The sequence below is a fragment of the Ascaphus truei genome, chromosome 19 (assembly GCF_040206685.1).
Source record: "Ascaphus truei isolate aAscTru1 chromosome 19, aAscTru1.hap1, whole genome shotgun sequence".
In the NCBI taxonomy this organism is placed as follows: domain Eukaryota; kingdom Metazoa; phylum Chordata; class Amphibia; order Anura; family Ascaphidae; genus Ascaphus; species Ascaphus truei.
This window is the reverse complement of record NC_134501.1, coordinates 21947516-21966621: the sequence shown is the minus strand read 5'-3', so window position 1 is coordinate 21966621 and position 19106 is coordinate 21947516. Positions and strand designations below refer to the sequence as shown.

Below are 19106 nucleotides of genomic sequence, written 5' to 3'. Positions count from 1 at the left end.
CTGTGCGTGTGTTTGGGGGTCTCTGTATGTCAGGCTGTGCGTGTTTGGGGGTCTATATATATCAGGCTGTGCGTGTGTTTGGGGTCCTTGTATGTCAGGCTGTGCGTGTGTTTGGGGGTCTCTGTATATCAGGCTGTGTGTGTGTTTGGGGGTCTCTATATGACAGGCTGTGTGTCTGTGTTTGGGGTTTCTGTATGTCCGGCTGTGTGCGTGTTTGGGGTCTCTGTATATCCGGTGCTATTGTGCATGGTGACGGTGGCGTGTCACAGTTCACGTGATGGTGACACGTGGGAGGTGAGTCCGTGATTGATGTACACACTAGTCTCTGCAACGATGTCTTCACTCAGGAGAGCCTCGTTCTTCCTGGGCAGCGGGAGCCTGAATATGGGGAGCCTGTTTCTACGCTGCAGGTTTCCATGGCGATGTTCATAGTTACTGTTTGAGGCCTTTACATGAGGTTTATATTTGACATGATGAGACATCAAGATGTCTCTGAGAAGTGTCACATGACAATGCCGAGGGGAGAGAGTGCTGCAGTTATAAGTGACCCATAGCACCATGAAACTGCACTGCTGCCCCCTCCCCATATAGTGACCCATAGCACCATGAAACTGCACTGCTGCCCCCTCCTCATATAGTGACCCATAGCACCATGAAACGATACCGTTGCCCCCTCCCCATATAGGGTGACCCGTAGCACCATGAAACTGCACCGCTACCCCCCCCCACCCCCCCCCCCATGAGGAGTGGCCCTTAGCACAATGAAGCTGCTGCTGCTCCCTCCCCCCCCATATATAGTGACTCGTAGCACCATGAAGCTGCTCCCCCCCCCCCCATATGATGAGTGACCCTCGTTTTAATTCAAATTGATTGAGCAATGGAGAATACAGATAATTTGTGAAACAGCCTCACCACAATGATTTGTATAAACAATAAGATGCCCAGCACGGTACACACGTGTGTACATACATGATTACATGAAACATCCCTTCTGCACAGTACACACGTGTGTACATGATTACATAAAACATCCCTTCTGCACAGTACACACGTGTGTACATGATTACATGAAACATCCCTTCTGCACAGTACACACGTGTACATACATGATTACATGAAACATCCCTTCTGTACAGTACACACGTGTGTACATACATGATTACATGAAACATCCCTTCTGCACAGTACACACGTGTGTACATACATGTTTACATGCAGCGTCCCTTCTGTATATAGTAGAAAGTCTCTACAAGTCTAATAATTGCTTCTAAACCTCTGCCCTGAGAATCCGCTGAGAAACGCCTGACTGGATCACTCTCTGGTTTTACTTCCCCTTTGTGCTGACATTTCTTGGCCCAGATACATGAAGCAGTAGTAAGGGAACTGGAGTTGTCATCTCCCAACTTGCATACTAGTTGACCAGAAATGTACTAATGTGTGGAGATAACACCACCAGTTATCCTTACCGCTGCTGGATATATCCGGGCCTTTGTATCATATCATCAGGGCAAGTAAAATGGCCGCTGTGCATCGTTCACCCATCGTGATGTCACTTCCTGTGCAGCTATTCACATAGGTCAGTGAGGTCATCTCAACCAAAAGGAAAGGTGGTCGGAAGGAATGTAAACACCACCGCAGAACATCAGAGGTTTCCGTGTGGGTTACTGTGTGGTGCCTTCTGTGCTAGATAAATAACAACTTGATGTGTTGTATGTGCTGCAAGTGCAGATTCCTTGACGGTCAGTTTGTGGCCGGATACCGAGGGGCGCAGGACATCGGCCGGCGCTAACCCTCTGCCTCTGATTCATGTTACTGCAGAAATGGCTCGGCCTGGAGGCGGGAGGCGTTAATTATACAGGGAGGCAGTTATCTCACTCGCTGGCATCTCTTCCATTCAGCTCCGCTTTTCTACCACTTTGCTGTGGGTTATTCCTGAATTGTTGTGTATTTATATAACAGAAATAATACCCTCACTGGGGAAACGAGAAGTAATAGTCCGGATGTGATGCAGGGGCTCTGTAAGATCTTTCCGTCCTCCCCACTGATTCACCATTGGTATTGGACCCCCCCCCCCCGAGGCTGCATGCACACGCGCAGTGTTTGCAAGGTGGGATTCACGTGGCGATAAGGGGATTCTGTTCTGTCTGCATCACTGGCATCATTCTGATGGGACGCATGAATATCTCAGACCACGTGAGGTGTCTGCGGTGTGCGACCCGCATGTAGTGTGTGTGAGATGGCCCGGTTCGTGGAATTCCTCGCTGCGGCCGTAGATTAGAACCTGCACCTTCCTCGCAGAGCTGTACAATAGTTGCACAAATTGTACTTGTGTCTGTGATGTCCACATCGGGATCTGCAGGCTTGGGGTTTGCTCTCGTGTGTGTTATAGCTCTGTCCCCTCTGTCCGTTGCAGGCCGATGCCAAGATGGTGTGTGACGTGGTGAGCCGTATGGAAGACACAGAGCCTTACTCCCCGAGCTGCTGTCCGCCATGATAGACTCTGGGCGGATTCCGGAATCCAGGAATGCTTCAACCGGTCCCGGGAATACCAGCTTAACGACTCTGCAAAATAGTATGTTACTCAATGTCCTAACCACACAATCCAACCGCAATCTGTCTGCTTTCACTCATGTTTCTGTTTGAAAAAAGGAAGGTAATGCACATTAAATGCTTTTAAAGATATATTTAAAAAAATGAAATACTGTACAGGAGAGCGGTTACCGGGGCGTCCAGACGAGAAGTGACCTGAAATGTGTACGATTTGAAGACCTTTCAGGCACTCCATTGGTACCTCAATACAAAGTCGTGTTTATTTCACATAAGGGAAGACCAACGTTTCGTTCACACGGCCTTCGTCAGGGAAGCCCTGGCATACAAACCGACAGTGCCTGGAGCGTCTTCAGAATCGTTTCACTCTCTTGTTTCTAACAGTCCTTTCTGGTGGAGTGATGCAGACGCGTCTCTGCTGGAGGTTACTATAGGTAGACACTTGAGTGTAGCTCTGCTGCGGTGAGCCGCTCTTATGCGACACTACAGGCAAAAAGGCAGCCACTGGAGCTGCAGTCTTTCTCCCCCTATCTCTCTGTCCCCTCCCCCTCCGTCTCCTCCCCCTCGTCTCCCCCTCCCTCTTTCTCTCCCCCCTCCCTCTCTTCCCTCCTCCTCCTTTCTCCCCCCCCCTCCTCCCTCTCTCTCGCCCTCTCTCTGCTCCCCCCTCTCTCCCTCTGCCCCATCCTCCCTCTTTCTCCCCCCCTCCTCCCTCTTCCTCTCTCTCTCTCTGCCTCCCTCGTCACCCTCTCTCTATCTTCCACCCCTTCCTTCTCCTCCCTCTCCCCTCTCTCCCCCCCCCTCCTCCCCCTCTCTCTCTCTGCCCCTCCCACACTCCCCGGTACATCGTTACTTCGCCAGTCCCTGGGATTACCATGACAACGTGAGATGACATTGTACTTGTGCTGCTCTGTGATGCTAATAATCTGAAGAGATAGGAGCCCGGCTCACAGCTCATGAAAGGAACCTTTCAAATACTGTGCCGCAACCAACCCCCTCCCCCCCCCCACTGTGTGTGTGTGTGTCTGTGTGTGTGAGGGGGTGTATATCTGTGTGTGTGTGTGTGTGTGTGTGTGTGTGTGTAGTATGTTTCTCCAGGTTGTAGAAAAATAGAATTTATTTGCCACATGTGGCAGTCACATATAACAGGCGCAACGTTTCAGGACCTCACTCTGTCCTTTCTCAAGCTTGTGTGTATGTGTGTGTGTGTGTGTGTATGTTATCTGTGTGTGTATGTTATCTGTGTGTGCGTGTGTAGGGGGGTATATCTGAGGTGTGTGTACAGTATGTGTGTGTAGGGTATCTGTGTGCATGTATGGGGGTGGGGGTCTGGGCTTGTGTGTGTGGGCTATCTTTGTGGTGTGTGTGTGTGTGTGTGTATATATGTATATGGGATATCAGTGCATAGGTATCCAGTGTGAGTGTGAGGAAGCATCTGAGTGTGATGTGGGTATTGGTGGGCGGCCGTGCGGACGGGTGCACACGCATTTGTGTATTCGTGCGTGCGTGCGTGTGTGCGTGTGTGTGTGTTTCGGTGCTTTATATTATGTGTGTTTCTCTGTTGTCCCCCATGGCAGAACACACAATGGGGATTTATGCCCTCCTCCTGCACGGTAGCACCGCCTTTGCCAAAGCGGATACAAAGGCTCCTCCCACTTCCGATCCAGGAGGACTCCTGGTGTTCTGGACCCCCCATATACAGGAAAAGATTTGGGTTACAGGGGGGCTCCCGGTATGCTGCCGCCCCCCCCCCCCCCGATATACAGGAGAAAGGATTGGGTTACAGGGGGTTCCCAGTGTGCAGGTCCCCCCCCCCATGTACTGGAAAGAATTGGGGTTACAGGGAGGCTCTCCCGGCGTGCAAGCCCCCCATATACAGGAGAAAGGGTTGGGGGTACAGGAGGGTTCCCAGCGTGCAGGTCTCCCCCATGTACAGGAAAGAATTGGGGTTACAGGGAGGCTCCCGGCGTGCTGGATCCCCCCCCCCCCCTCCCATATACATGAGAAACTTTTGGGGTTATAGGGGGGCTACTGGCGTGCTGGTCCCACCCATATTCCATCCTCCAATAGATGTCTGAAATGCATCCTACTGGAGCTAGGTCTTGGCCAGTCCTGGCCACGCAAAACCGGTTGGATCCCCTGATCGAGGTCTGAGCTACCTCTGAAGCTTGGTCCCTTCCGACTCTGATGCTGTACAAATCGTCTGGACAGAGCCACTGAACAGGTCTGAGTCTCTAATGCAGCCCTGCCTGCTCTGACGAACCAGCTGGATCCCTGAAGGGGGAAGGAAGGTCAGCCTCTGGTGCCAGTTTCCGGTTGGGCCATAGCCTAAAAAGGCGACAGCCTAAATCTAAGCACTGTACCTTATGTGAAGCCAAATTGCCTACTAATTATCCTAAGAGGGCTTGTCCCACCTGCATTAAGTCTCTCTCAGATGAATTAGTTTTTCTCATGGCTAACATCTTCAGTCTTGGAGACCTGTGAGGCTGTCGGACAAGGGCATGTCTCATAAGAGATTAAGATACCCTTCTGCAGGCTGATATGCAAGGCACCTATTGCTCTGACTGGCAACAATCCACATCTGAAGACAATACAGAGGCAGCAGAAATCCTAGAACATGTCAACGTGTCAATTGTGGAGAAGCTCATTAAGGGGATGAGACACTATGGACATCGAGGCGGTCAGACAGGACCTTAACACTGAAGATCAATCTTTACTGATACCAGCCTAACAGGTTTAGGTGCCCTTCTTGAGAAATGCTTCTCTCAAGGGAAATGGTCTGTCATAGAAAGTACTCTGCTAGTAAATGTTCTGGAGATCTGAGCAGTATTTAAGGCAAAAATCCACTTCTCTCCTCTACTGCAAGGAACAGCTCTCAGAGTAATTTCGGACAACGCCACTGCAGTGGCTCACCTGAACAAACAAGAAGCCACAAAAAGTGCAGTTTTCCTGTTCGCCAAGTAGTCAGAGATATCATTCATAGGAAAAGATTACATCCAGACAAGCAGGTTTCAATCGCAAAGCATTTTGAAATAATGTATCCCTTCTCTGATCAAGATACCAATCAGGGGGAACTTCCCCATAATGTACATTTGGCTATTGCCAGAATTGCAAGGCAGACAAAGATTTGTCTGGAGCATTGTTCCTTCCAGAATACTATAGATAAGAAGGTGGTGTCAGTACTCCAATCACAGTATTCAAATATTGGAACAACTTTTAAGCCTATGATATCTATGGCATACATGGGCCGTATCATGAAATTATGGCTGGGCCAGATAGAGGAACAACTTGAGTTGGGTGTGAACAGACAGAATCCTTAAGGATTGTTCTCCTATCAAGGAAGCCATCGATTTTATGTGAGATGTTTCATTTGACATCATCAGGCTAACGGCCAAGTCCTCAGCTCTAGCAGTTTTGGCCAGAACATCTCTGTGGTTACGATCTTGGTCCGCTGATACTTTTTTTTTTAGAATAGACTTCTTTCTCTTCACTTCTTTGGTGACACATTGTTCGGTGAGGTACTAGATACTATGGTTACTAAGACCTCAGGTGAAAGAGGAAGGAGATCAAGATAGAAGATCAAAGGGTTTCGGGTGTTCTTATCCAGATAGATGCTCCTGAGATTACAGGCCCGTAAAATCATACCCCAAGCATAATTTTCAACCTTATCGGTGTTGAGATGCTATGGGGAAGAACAAGCCTAGCACCGGCCGACCCTTCGTTAAAGATCCTTCTTCCTGAAGGTCAGCAGATCCTGTCCCTGGGATCTTCGCACAATAAGTGGAAGAATCTCTTTTGAGGGATCAGTGGGCCTACATCACAACAGACACTGGGGTATTACCGATCATCAAAGACAGCTATGCGTTTGAATTCAAGAAGATTCCTTACGTGAACCGTTCTGTTATCTCAATGCTCCCCAAACAGTGGGTGTGACGGTAACTTTGTGACAGGCTATTAATAATACACACCAAAAATATAACTGGGTTGAACTGAACGAGGCTTAGATATAATAAAATATAATTTATTCCTTGAAAAAGGTGAACACTCGAGATTATACAAATAACAGACAAAATAGGCACTTCCTTAAGATGGAATTATGAAATAATCACGAATCTTGATTAGCAGTTCATACAGCAATCTTCAAAATCACCAAGACACGAAAGACAATAGCCATAGGCTGAGCCTGGTTCTTATACAATTATTTCCCATTGAACACAACCTAAACCCAGCCCCTCTCATAAATCAGTGGTGAGGTTGACAGGCTTACCCCAGAGTAAAACTCCTCCCACCCAAGGACGTTTAAAAACTGCTTTTCCTATCTAAATAACTTCATAACTTCAGTTCAGTAGTACTTACTGGCACGCGAGACATATTAATACATTCCGGCACGCATGACGCTCCCAATAAGACTAAATATTACCGTGTAATACTAAAATTAAGAGAGATATTAATATCTGTCTCTTAGTACCTGCTAGACATCATGTGTCTGTAATCTTTATGTGCGAATCAGTCCCACGAATACACATATGTAGCTTTTAGCACGTTCAGCCGAGGACATCTCATAATATTGTTATATTTAATAAGGTCACTCATTCTGATATCTCCTTGGGTAACCGCACCCCTGGCCCCCATAACCCCTTGTCAGTAAATCCTTTGAAGCAGGGACTCGTGTGTAGAGAACATTTGTCACAGGTGCTAGATTTGACACCCAATGCTCCAGACATGGGCCTAGCTTTCTCTACCAGCAATATACCCTTGGTCTGCCAATTAGGTATTAACATACTGTACACTACACCCCCTCTGTACTTTTCACACCCAACTTCAATCAAGCCTTTTGAAGCCCAGATATTTCTGAAAAGACACCACACATATATGTATTTTCCTAAACTGTAGCTCATTAACCCCTTAAGCCCCAGTGTGTGTGTGGTGCAGACACTGGCACAGAAACAATACATTTATACAGGGGAATAAACAGTTGGATGGCTGAAGCAAGGCAAAAACACATTACTGGACCCCAGTCCAGTTAACCCCTTGCTTCCCATGTGAGAGTAGAGGGTGGCCAAATGAGGTGTAACCCCTTTAATCCCGGGCCAAATCCTCTCTCTCATGACAGTGGGACAAAATAACTAGCTCTAAAAGCTTTTCACAAGATATGTCAACAAACGTTACTGTATTTCACAGGGTCCTTCGAGACCAAGAAGGGAAAGGAATTTATTCCAATTTATTTATGGTCTCTAAGGCGTCAGGGGAATTCCGTCCTGTTCTAGACCTAAAGTTTGTCAACCAGTTTAAGGGTCATCCCCATCCAGATGGAATCCCTTAAGTCCATTCTCAACGCTCTTCAACCCGGGGATGTTCTAGCGTCAGTAGATCTAAAGGATGCATATCTACATATCCCTATAACGATATCCCATCAAAGGTATTGGAGATTTTGTGATGAAGACGAAGGTAATTCTGTAAGAACTTAAAGGAGTTGGATGGCTTATGAACATGGAAAAGAGCTCACTGTTCTTTTCCATGAACCGGAGGTTCCTGGAAATCCAGTTGAATATCCAAATAGGCAAAGTAGTTTTTCGTCACGAGAAAGAACTCAAGATTTCCAGAGTAGCAAGAGCTTTGTTAAAGTTATCCTGTGTCAACAGGCCAGTATACATGGGTACTGGGCCTCTTCACCTTGGCCATACATTTCATATCAGGCCACCTAAGACATTTTCTTCAAGGTTGGGACAAAGATCCCAACAGAATAATTCGCAGAAAATCCACCTGTCTTCCCGAGAGAGTTTGAGATGGTGGGACGAGCCTTTCTGAATCTCATGAAAGACAAAGACCTAGAGATCAGAACCTGGCACACAGTCTTTACTGATACCAGCCTAACAGGTTTTGGTGCCCTTCTTGAGAAATACTTCTCTCAAGGGAAATGGTCGGTCGTAGAAAGCTCTCTGCCAGTAAATGTTCTGGAGATCTGAGCAATCTTCAAGGCAAAAATCCACTTCTCTCCTCTACTGCAAGGAACAGCTCTCCGACTAATTTCGGACAACACCACTGCAGTGGCTTACCTGAACAAACAAGAAGCCACAAAAAGTGCGCAAGCATTAAGAGGTTTCCAGAGAGCTGCTGCCTTGGACAGAAGCTTGGTCTCTTCTGCCCATATATCTTCCATCGCTAGATGGGTCAAATTATGCATCCTGGAGTCTTATAACTTAAAACATCTGGATTGTTCATTAATAAGTAAGACATTCTATTAGAGCCATAGCTACTACATGTGCCAACGTGGCCCTTGCCTCAGCAGAAGACATGTAAGCCTGCTATATGGTCTTCGTGGAATACATGAATTAGGCATTATAAGTTAGATTTGTCGGCCTCAGAGGAAACTAGATTTGGAAGAAAGGTTTTACAAGCCATCATTCCACGCTCTACCCACCCTTAATTGAGATTGCTTTGCTATAGCCCCATCGTGTGTCCTGTCACGTGAAGGACGACAGAGAAAGATAAATAACGGTAAGAAATGTATACCTTTCTCTGAGTCCCTCCATGACAGAGATAACAGAGACCTCGCTCCACCAAATAATCGTACCGGGGGTTCTACCGAGGAGATAGTTGAGTGCAAAATGAGGTGTGGTGATACACACTGACAAAAAACTCCTATGTCTGGTGCACACCGCTATGTACAGAATGTACAGTGAATTGATGAATGATCAATAAAAAGTAACCTTTATTAAATCAATGTACATATATGTACTGTCAAATAAAGTATTAACACTCTTTAAAGTCTAGTCTGGTATTCTCTATACATATGCCTTGAATGTTAATGAATAATAAGTTAAATTGCCCCCGCGGAGGGTTAGTGTGCCGCCCAACTGGTTATTCCCTCCGTGACAGTACACACTTTCCCGCCCCGAAGAGGTCTTTCTGAATATTATTTGTTCTCTACGATGTAATAGAGTTTGAGGAAAGCCTATGCAGTTTGGCTAAACGTATGACTGGGGCATCTGAGGTGGGAGGAGCCTTGTTATCCGTGTTGGCAAAGGCGGTCCTACCACCCAGGAGGAGGACCATTAACCCCAACGTGTGTACTGCCATGGAGGGACTAGGAGAAAGATAAAGGACGGTAAGAAATGTGTACCTATATAGAGGCCGACACGTTGATTTCTCCCCCCCCCCCCCCACCGACAAGCTGAGTCAACACAGTTATTTGAAGTAAAATAAGGGTCACAGCTTTATTTCTTTAAGAACATTGAAAAGTTAACGGTCAGCTAGCCCGCCCTGTATGCAGACGACCCCATGCGTCCTACAAGTAGTATAGCTGGAGACCCTTACGCTGTGTCTGGCTGGTCTTACACCACCGCAGTATGGTGGGAGACCCTTGCGCTGTGTCCAGCTGATCTCATGCTGCCCCGCTCGGGAATGCTCCACTCTCAGTCCCCCCTTTTTGACAGCATGTGCCTAACCGCATAAGTTGGCGACCAGCTTCCTAAGACTTGGGTAGTTGCCCAATCTCCTCCGGGGACTTAACCACAGGCCCGTCCGCAGAAGTTGGCGCCTTTGCATTTCCCGGCCCCCCTAAATTGGCAGGCAGGACCATTCAGCCTAAGCTGTAATGATGGAGCTGGTGACATAAACTTGCAGCTATGGCTAGACATGACAATGCATTTCTAGGGATGGGAGGGTGGGGAAAAGATGCATAACTGTGCGCCTCGCTTAAGGTCTGCGTTACATATAGATATAGATACATATATATAGATATAGATAGACATAGATATAGAGATATACATATATAAAACGGAAATAGCCGTGTTAGTCCAGTTGCGATAGTGCAGAATAAACAAGTACTTCAGTATTAGGTGATACCTTTTTTATTTGGACTAACAATTTATGTCATAGGACAAGCTTTCGAGATATATATATATATATATATATATATATATATATATATCTATATACAGTATATATCTTCTGTATTCAGACGTGTTCCATTCTGTGTTTCTAGGACTGGGCACTTCTTAACCTGTAGCTGCCATGAAATGAATACAAAGTGTTCTGTACACGATGCAAAGCATTCAGTCATTTCCCATTTCAATGAGCAATATCAGCCCCTGAGTGCTGGGGATCAGACGCTTGTCACCTGGTTTCAGTCAGGAGCTTATTGAATCTGTGCTGGGGGGGTATACCTTTTATATTTCGGGTTCTGGCGAGGTTTTTGTTAGAAGTTTAATTACTAATGCGCTTTGAGTATCTAATTAATGGTCACAATGCCGCAGGATTTTCATGATCTTTGCTCTGCGTTATGATTGTATTTTAGGACATTTATTTAATGCCTGGAACAGATCCCCTTGTAAATGCCTCCTCGACCCGGCGTCTTTCTGCTCTTCACGAGGAGCGGTTCTGATTGGACTTTGCTATGTTTTTTTTAGCTACCTAGACAGCTTAGATCGGATCGGAGCCCCTGACTACCAGCCCACGGAGCAGGATATTCTGCGGACCAGAGTCAAGACAACCGGCATTGTAGAAACTCACTTCACCTTCAAAAACCTCCACTTCAGGTGAGTGAGACTCCGTCCTGCTCTACTTCCCGGCCCGTTTACATGTCGCTGCGTTGGGTTTACCTGCGTCTCGGAGGGTTTCACGCCCCCATCTCGCGCTGACGTTAACATGGAACAATGCATTGCTGGCCCCTCTTGGCAGTGAAGGAGTTGAGGGTTCAGGGGGGTGTATGTGTGTGACATTGGAAGGACTCGGGGGGGGGGGGGGGGGGTTCAGCCTCTGTATTAATGCAGCTCTCAGGGGTGAGATACTTACAGCAGCATTTCCTGACTTTTTCTTTTTAATATAGGGATGAACCCCGTTAATTTCCACTCCGGGGAGCCCCTGCTTCCCGAGATACGTACCTCCATATCTGAACCCCGTTAATTTCCACTCCGGGGAGCCAGTAAAAAAGTGTCCAGTCCGCGCTCTTGCTCTTTAAGGGTGTGGAATGATAGTTCCTCTCTGATCTTTTGCTGCTCCTGTTGTTCAAGGTGTCTTCCCCCACCTCCAAGATGGATCCCAACGGAGAACTCCGACGGCGATGCAAGTTCCAAGAAAAAAGAGAACACAAGGGCGCACGAAAATGAGAGAAATAAAGCGTATTACAAACAATAAACAATAGTAACCACTTACATGAATAAAAACTTTAATAATCCCCGGTCTCGATCGTAACTTCTTTAGTAGGGCATCAAATAGGGTGTGCGGGGGCAGTGTCAATCCTCAGAAACCAGTCCCGCGCGCTGGGGCTATCTATGTAGAGCTGTAACGCTGTCAGACCTCCACGAGTGTCAGCGTGATGTACTGCGTAGCGCGCATGCGCAGGAAATGAAGCCCCCTGTAACTGTCCTTGAGATGCCTGTACGTTTCAGTTTTGCGATCGTGATGGGAATAAAAACCACTTGTGTGTATACTGGCTATGACTTGAATATAAGCCAGCAACACCATTCGCGACGCGTTTCGTATACGAAAGTATACTTCATCAGGCGATATCAGGGGCACCTGTCTGGGGTTCTTTATATGTCTATCCAAATTCGTCATTTGTTGGTACCAATTCAATTGGTTGTTTAGTCATTGGTACCATTGGACTGGTTTCTGAGGATTGACCCTGCCCCTGCTCACCCTATTTGATGCCCTACTAAAGAAGTTACGATCGAGACCGGGGATTATTAAAGTTTTTATTCATGTAAGTGGTTACTATTGTTTATTGTTTGTAATACACTTCATTTCTCTTATTTTGGTGCGCTCTTGTGTTTTCTTTTTCTTCCACTCCGGGGAGCCCCTGCTTCCCGAGATACTTACCTCTATACCTGAACCCCGTTAATTTCCCTTTCCGGGGAGCCCCTGCTTCCCGAGATACTTACCTCTATACCTGAACCCCGTTAATTTCCACTCCGGGGAGCCCCTGCTTCTCGAGATACTTACCTCCATATCTGAACCCCGTTAATTTCCACTCCGGGAGCCCCTGCTTCCCGAGATACTTACCTCTATACCTGAACCCTGTTAATTTCCACTCCGGGGAGCCCCTGCTTCCCGAGATACTTACCTCCATAACTGAACCCCGTTAATTTCCACTCCGGGGAGCCCCTTCTTCCAGAGATACTTACCTCCATAACTGAACCCCGTTAATTGCTTCTCCGAGGACCCACTGTTTCCCGGGATTCCTCCGCAGCTGAACCCCATTAATTTCTGCTCTAGGTAACCGCCCCCCTTTCACCCTCCCTAACCCCTCCCCTGCTACCTCCTCCCCCCCTCCACCTCTCACCCCATCCCCCCTCCCCTTCCCCATTTCCCTACCCCCTTCTCCCCCTTTCTCCCCCCTTCTCCCCCCTTCTTCTCCCTCTCTACTCCCTTCTTCTCCCTCTCTCTACCCCCTTCCCCCCTCCCACACCCTCCTTCCCCCCCCCCCCCCCAGTGGTCAGATGTTAATTTTGTGTCACAAGTCTCCCAGTTATCTGTTGCTCAGATGCCACCATATTGCGGAGCGCAGTACAGAGGGGGGAGTACTGCAATGTTGCATCTTTGGGCCGTGTGTGATAGGATAACTCCAATCTATATTCCGTTCCCTGGATTGTTATTGCAAGATTGTAACTAATAGTAAAACAGTGCGTACCTTATATAAATATACACGTCACTCGCTTATCCCAAATTTGCACTATGAGGCCCTAATAAACATGAAAACTTCTGCAAGTGACGAAAGCTTCGCCCGATGGAGACCGCGAACACGAGAAGACAAATCGTCTCACGGAAGCCAGTTACACGAAGTTCCTTAAAGTATCTTTTTGTGACTGTCCCTGGCATAACTGTAACCCTGAATGAATCCCATGTGGTTACGTTACCTCCCTCTCATGTCGCCGCGGGCGCCTCTCGCTGTCCCCTCAGGCTGTTTGACGTGGGAGGGCAGCGGTCAGAACGTAAGAAGTGGATCCACTGTTTTGAGGACGTCACTGCCATCATATTCTGCGTGGCACTGAGCGGGTATGATCAGGTTCTTCACGAAGATGAGACCACGGTGAGTGTGATTTACCCCCCACTGCCCATACTGACCCCCCACTGCCAATACTGACCTCCCACCACCGCTGCCCATACTGACCTCCCACCCCCCACTGCCAATACTGACCCCCCACTTCCCATACTGACCCCTGCTGCCCGTACTGACCTCCCACGCCCCGCTGCCCATACTGGCCTCCCACCCCCCACTGCCAATACTGACCCCCCACTTCCCATACTGACCCCTGCTGCCGTACTGACCTCCCACCCCCCGCTGCCCGTACTGGCCTCCCCCCCCCCCGCTGCCCGTACTGACCTCCCACCCCCCGCTGCCCGTACTGGCCTCCCACCCTCCGCTGCCCGTACTGGCCTCCCACCCCCCGCTGCCCGTACTAACCTCCCACCCCCCGCTGCCCATACTGACCTCCCACCCCCTGCTGCCCGTACTGACCCCCCGCTGCCCGTACTGACCTCCCACCCCCTGCTGCCCATACAGACCCCCACCGCCCGTGCTGACCTCCCAACCCCGCTGCCCATACTGACCTCCGGCTGCCCGTACTGAGTTCCTTGCCCCTGCTTCTCGTACTGACCCACACCCCCTTCCCCTCCTGTGGCCTCCCCTGACATGCGGATCCCTCCCGTGACCTCCCCTGACATGCGGATCCCTCCCGTGACCTCCCCTGACACGCGGGTCCCTCCCGTGACCTCCCTGACACTCGCTACAAGTGAATATCCCAGAACTCCTGAACATTTGATCTATGCCATGTTCGTGTGCTTTACATGTGTGCTCCTGTTTGAGCTATTATTGTGGGAACGGATTCGGTGCCTTATCTGATGGCCTCTGCCAGGTTTATCACAGAGACTCTAGGGGCAGACATTCTGCGCACCCGGGATTCGTGTGCTCCTCTGCGGTTTTCTCTCATCTGTGGCTTGTACACTGTGGGGGCAATAGATATCTGAGCCTTACAGGGACCCCTGATAAATGTGCCTCTGTTCTGTGGGGTGCAGTAACCCCTTCATCCCTGGAGCAGCAGGACTGTTATCCTGCTACACATGGAAATTGTTTGATGTGACAAAAGTGTGTGAGAATAAATATTGATCGAGCACTTGCTACTAATGGTTTGAATACTAAAGGTTGTTGTATGCTGGGTTTTTACCTTAATATTTCTGCTTATTTTGGGTGTGAGCTAATTTAGCCTCTGTATTTGTAACGTTTTACCTAAAAAGCTATTTTCATGTATACATCCGAAACATGACGTGATCCTGTCCGTGTCTGTCCTGCACGCCTCCTGTTACTTAACATGCTTCTAACGTGCTCCGTTTAACCCCTGAACTGCAACGCGTTCATTTGCCGAGTGTATCAAAGCATTCGTGGCAGAGAGTTGCAGGTTCCTGCCTACCGAGGGGTTTCAGCACTAACCACAAGGTGTGACCTGTCCTGGTGTGACCAGTGCCACAGGACTCTCTGTGTTTGCTTCGTTCTTCTGTTCACTCGCTCTCTGCTGTCCTAGTCCTGCTGGGGAGGTGTCTGCAGACCTCCCTCTCCAAACATCTCTGCGCCTTCAGCACTTCACAACTTTCCTTCCTCTGCCGTCCGACCCTTTCTAACAAAGGCCACATATCCAACAGATATTGAGGGACCCTCCAAATTCGGCAGGTATGAAGTTTCATCTTAAAGACCACAAAGAGTTGGAAGCAGCAGTGAGTTGGGACTTGGCTGGATGATCTTGTCATGGGCTGAGCTTTTCCCGTGACGTCTGGCGAAACACGCACATCCTAAAGCCGTGTGTCCCCTGCCCCTGGTTTGGTTTGTCTGCATGACTTCTAACCTGTGTGTTCACGCTCAGGCGGCTTCCTTTCTTGCTGTCACACGAGCTGCTAACGTGCCACCGAGCTGCTATGTACTTGCCTCCTGTGTTTGAGCCTCGGCAAAGCAAAAGTGACCAAAACACAACCAAAAGCTCATGACAAGGTCTGTCCAAGGTCATCGCTCCACTGGCGGCTTCCAACTCACATTAATTCCAGGACCTCACCCGTCCCGGGTTAATGTGTCCGACATAAATGAGTGAGAATCTGCATGACCCCCATCTCATACAAGGGTAACATTAGTCATCGCATGGTGCATGATCCGAGCTGGAAATCTCCAATAAAGGGCTCTTTAGAAATTCAGCCACGTGAAGGCGCTCCCATCATCCCATCCTGTGCCTATGAGTGTCCCGCTCCTCTGTCATTGTAGAAACTAGCCAGCAACGTGACTGTGACGTGTATTAAAAGCTCCTGAAAGTGGTGCTGTGTCCCTCATATGTGGAGTATCGGGAGCTGGGGGCTGTGTGGGTTTAATAGTTAGGACACAGTTGCATGTCTATCAAATAATTCCATCCTACAAAGGATGCCGTGACCGCAAATACTCCACATATGTCCTGTGTACTCAGTACTGATGTGTGTGTTTGTAGTTTGCGTGCCTGATGTGGACTCTGCTCCGAGCTCCTGTGATGTGCGCCTCTTGTTCTGTTGCAGAACCGGATGCACGAATCCCTCAAGCTGTTTGATTCCATCTGTAATAATAAGTGGTTCACGGAGACGTCCATCATCCTCTTCCTCAATAAGAAAGATATCTTCGAAGAGAAGATCACCTGCTCCCCGCTCACTCTCTGCTTCCTGGAGTACACAGGTATACAGATAGGGGCAGGTATATACATGCGCACAGGTATACAGATAGTGGCAGGTATATACATGTGCACAGGTATACAGATAGCGGCAGGTATATACATGCGCACAGGTATACAGATAGTGGCAGGTATATACATGCGTACAGGTATACAGATAGTGGCAGGTATATACATGCGCTCAGGTATACAGATAGTGGCAGGTATATACATGCGCTCAGGTATACAGATAGTGGCAGGTATATACATGCAACCAGGTATACAGATAGTGGCAGGTATATACATGCGCACAGGTATACAGATAGTGGCAGGTATATACATGCGCACAGGTATACAGATAGGGGCAGGTATATACATGTGCACAGGTATACAGATAGCGGCAGGTATATACATGCGCACAGGTATACAGATAGTGGCAGGTATATACATGCGTACAGGTATACAGATAGTGGCAGGTATATACATGCGCTCAGGTATACAGATAGTGGCAGGTATATACATGCGCTCAGGTATACAGATAGCGGCAGGTATATACATGCGCACAGGTATACAGATAGTGGCAGGTATATACATGCAACCAGGTATACAGATAGTGGCAGGTATATACATGCGCACAGGTATACAGATAGTGGCAGGTATATACATGCAACCAGGTATACAGATAGCGACAGGTATATACATGTGCACAGGTATACAGATAGTGGCAGGTATATACATGCGCACAGATATACAAATAGCAGCAGGTATATACATGCGCACAGGTATACAGATAGTGGCAGGTATATATATATATGCGCACAGGTATACACATAGTGGGAGGTATATACATGCGCACATGTGTACAGATAGCGGCAGGTATATACATGTGCACAGGTATACAGATAGCAGCAGGTATATACATGCAACAAGGTATACAGATAGTGGCAGGTATATACATATGCACAGGTATACAGATAGAGACAGGTATATACATGTGCTCAGGTATACAGATAGTGGCAGGTATATACATGCGCACATGTGTACAGATAGCGGCAGGTATATACATGCGCACAGGTATACAGATAGCGGCAGGTATATACATGCGCACAGGTATACAGATAGCGGCAGGTATATACATGCGTACAGGTATACAGATAGTGGCAGGTATATACATGCGCTCAGGTATACAGATAGCGGCAGGTATATACATGCACACAGGTATAGAGATAGCGGCAGGTATATACATGCGTACAGGTATATAGATAGTGGCAGGTATATACATGCAACCAGGTATACAGATAGTGGCAGGTATATACATGCGCACAGGTATACAGATAGTGGCAGGTATATACATGCAACCAGGTATACAGATAGCGGCAGGTATATACATGTGCACAGGTATACAGATAGTGGCAGGTATATACATGCGCACAGATATACAAATAGCGGCAGGTATATACATGCGCACAGGTATATAGATAGCGGCAGGTATATACATGCGCACATGTGTACAAATAGCGGCAGGTATATACATGCGCACAGGTATACAGATAGCGGCAGGTATATACATGCGCACATTTGTACAGATAGGGTCAGGTATATACATGCGCACAGGTATACAGATAGCGGCAGGTATATACATGCGCACATGTGTACAGATAGCGTTAGGTATATACATGCGCACAGGTATACAGATAGCAGCAGGTATATACATGCACAAAGGTATACAGATAGCAGCAGGTATATACATGTGCACAGGTATACAGATAGCAGCAGGTATATACATGTGCACAGGTATACAGATAGCGTTAGGTATATACATGCACACAGGTATACAGATAGCGGCAGGTATATACATGCGCACATGTGTACAGATAGCGGCAGGTATATACATGCACACAGGTATACAGATAGCGGCAGGTATATACATGCACACAGGTATACAGATAGCAGCAGGTATATACATGCGCACATGTGTACAAATAGCGGCAGGTATATACATGCACACAGGTATACAGATAGCGGCAGGTATATACATGCGCACATGTGTACAAATAGCGGCAGGTATATACATGCGCACATGTGTACAGATAGCGGCAGGTATATACATGCACACAGGTATACAGATAGCGGGCAGGAATATACATGCACACAGGTATACAGATAGCAGCAGGTATATACATGCACACAGGTATACAGATAGCGGCAGGTATATACATGGGCACAGGTATACAGATAGCGGTAGGTATATACATGCACACAGGTATACAGATAGCGGCAGGTATATACATGCGCACAGGTATACAGATAGGGGCAGGTATATACATGCGCACAGGTATACAGATAGCGGCAGGTATATACATGCGCACATGTGTACAGATAGCGGCAGGTATATACATGCGCACAGGTATACAGATAGCGGCAGGTATATACATGCGCACATGTGTACAGATAGCGGCAGGTATATACATGCACACAGGTATACAGATAGCGGCAGGTATATACATGCGCACAGGTATACAGATAGGGGCAGGTATATACATGCGCACAGGTATACAGATAGCGGCAGGTATATACATGCGCACAGGTATACAGATAGCGGCAGGTATATACATGCGCACAGGTATAGAGATAGCGGCAGGTATATACATGCACACAGGTATACAGATAGCGGCAGGTATATACATGCGCACAGGTATACAGATAGCGGCAGGTATATACATGCGCACAGGTATACAGATAGCGGCAGGTATATACATGCGCACAGGTATACAGATAGCGGCAGGTATATACATGCGCACAGGTATACAGATAGCGGCAGGTATATACATGCGCACAGGTATACAGATAGCGGCAGGTATATACATGCGCACAGGTATACAGATAGCGGCAGGTATATACATGCAC

At 47.8% G+C, this 19106-nt stretch overlaps 1 protein-coding gene across 1 annotated transcript in view; it reads left to right on the top strand.

Moving 5' to 3' along the window:
- The window catches only part of GNAO1 (G protein subunit alpha o1), a 156993-nt gene that overhangs the window by 134384 nt on the left and 3503 nt on the right, over positions 1-19106 (top strand). Inside the window, 6 exon segments of the mRNA XM_075576885.1 lie at positions 2414-2471; positions 2474-2491; positions 2494-2572; positions 10956-11084; positions 13447-13576; positions 16072-16225. Coding sequence (XP_075433000.1) covers positions 2414-2471; positions 2474-2491; positions 2494-2572; positions 10956-11084; positions 13447-13576; positions 16072-16225 — 568 coding nt within the window.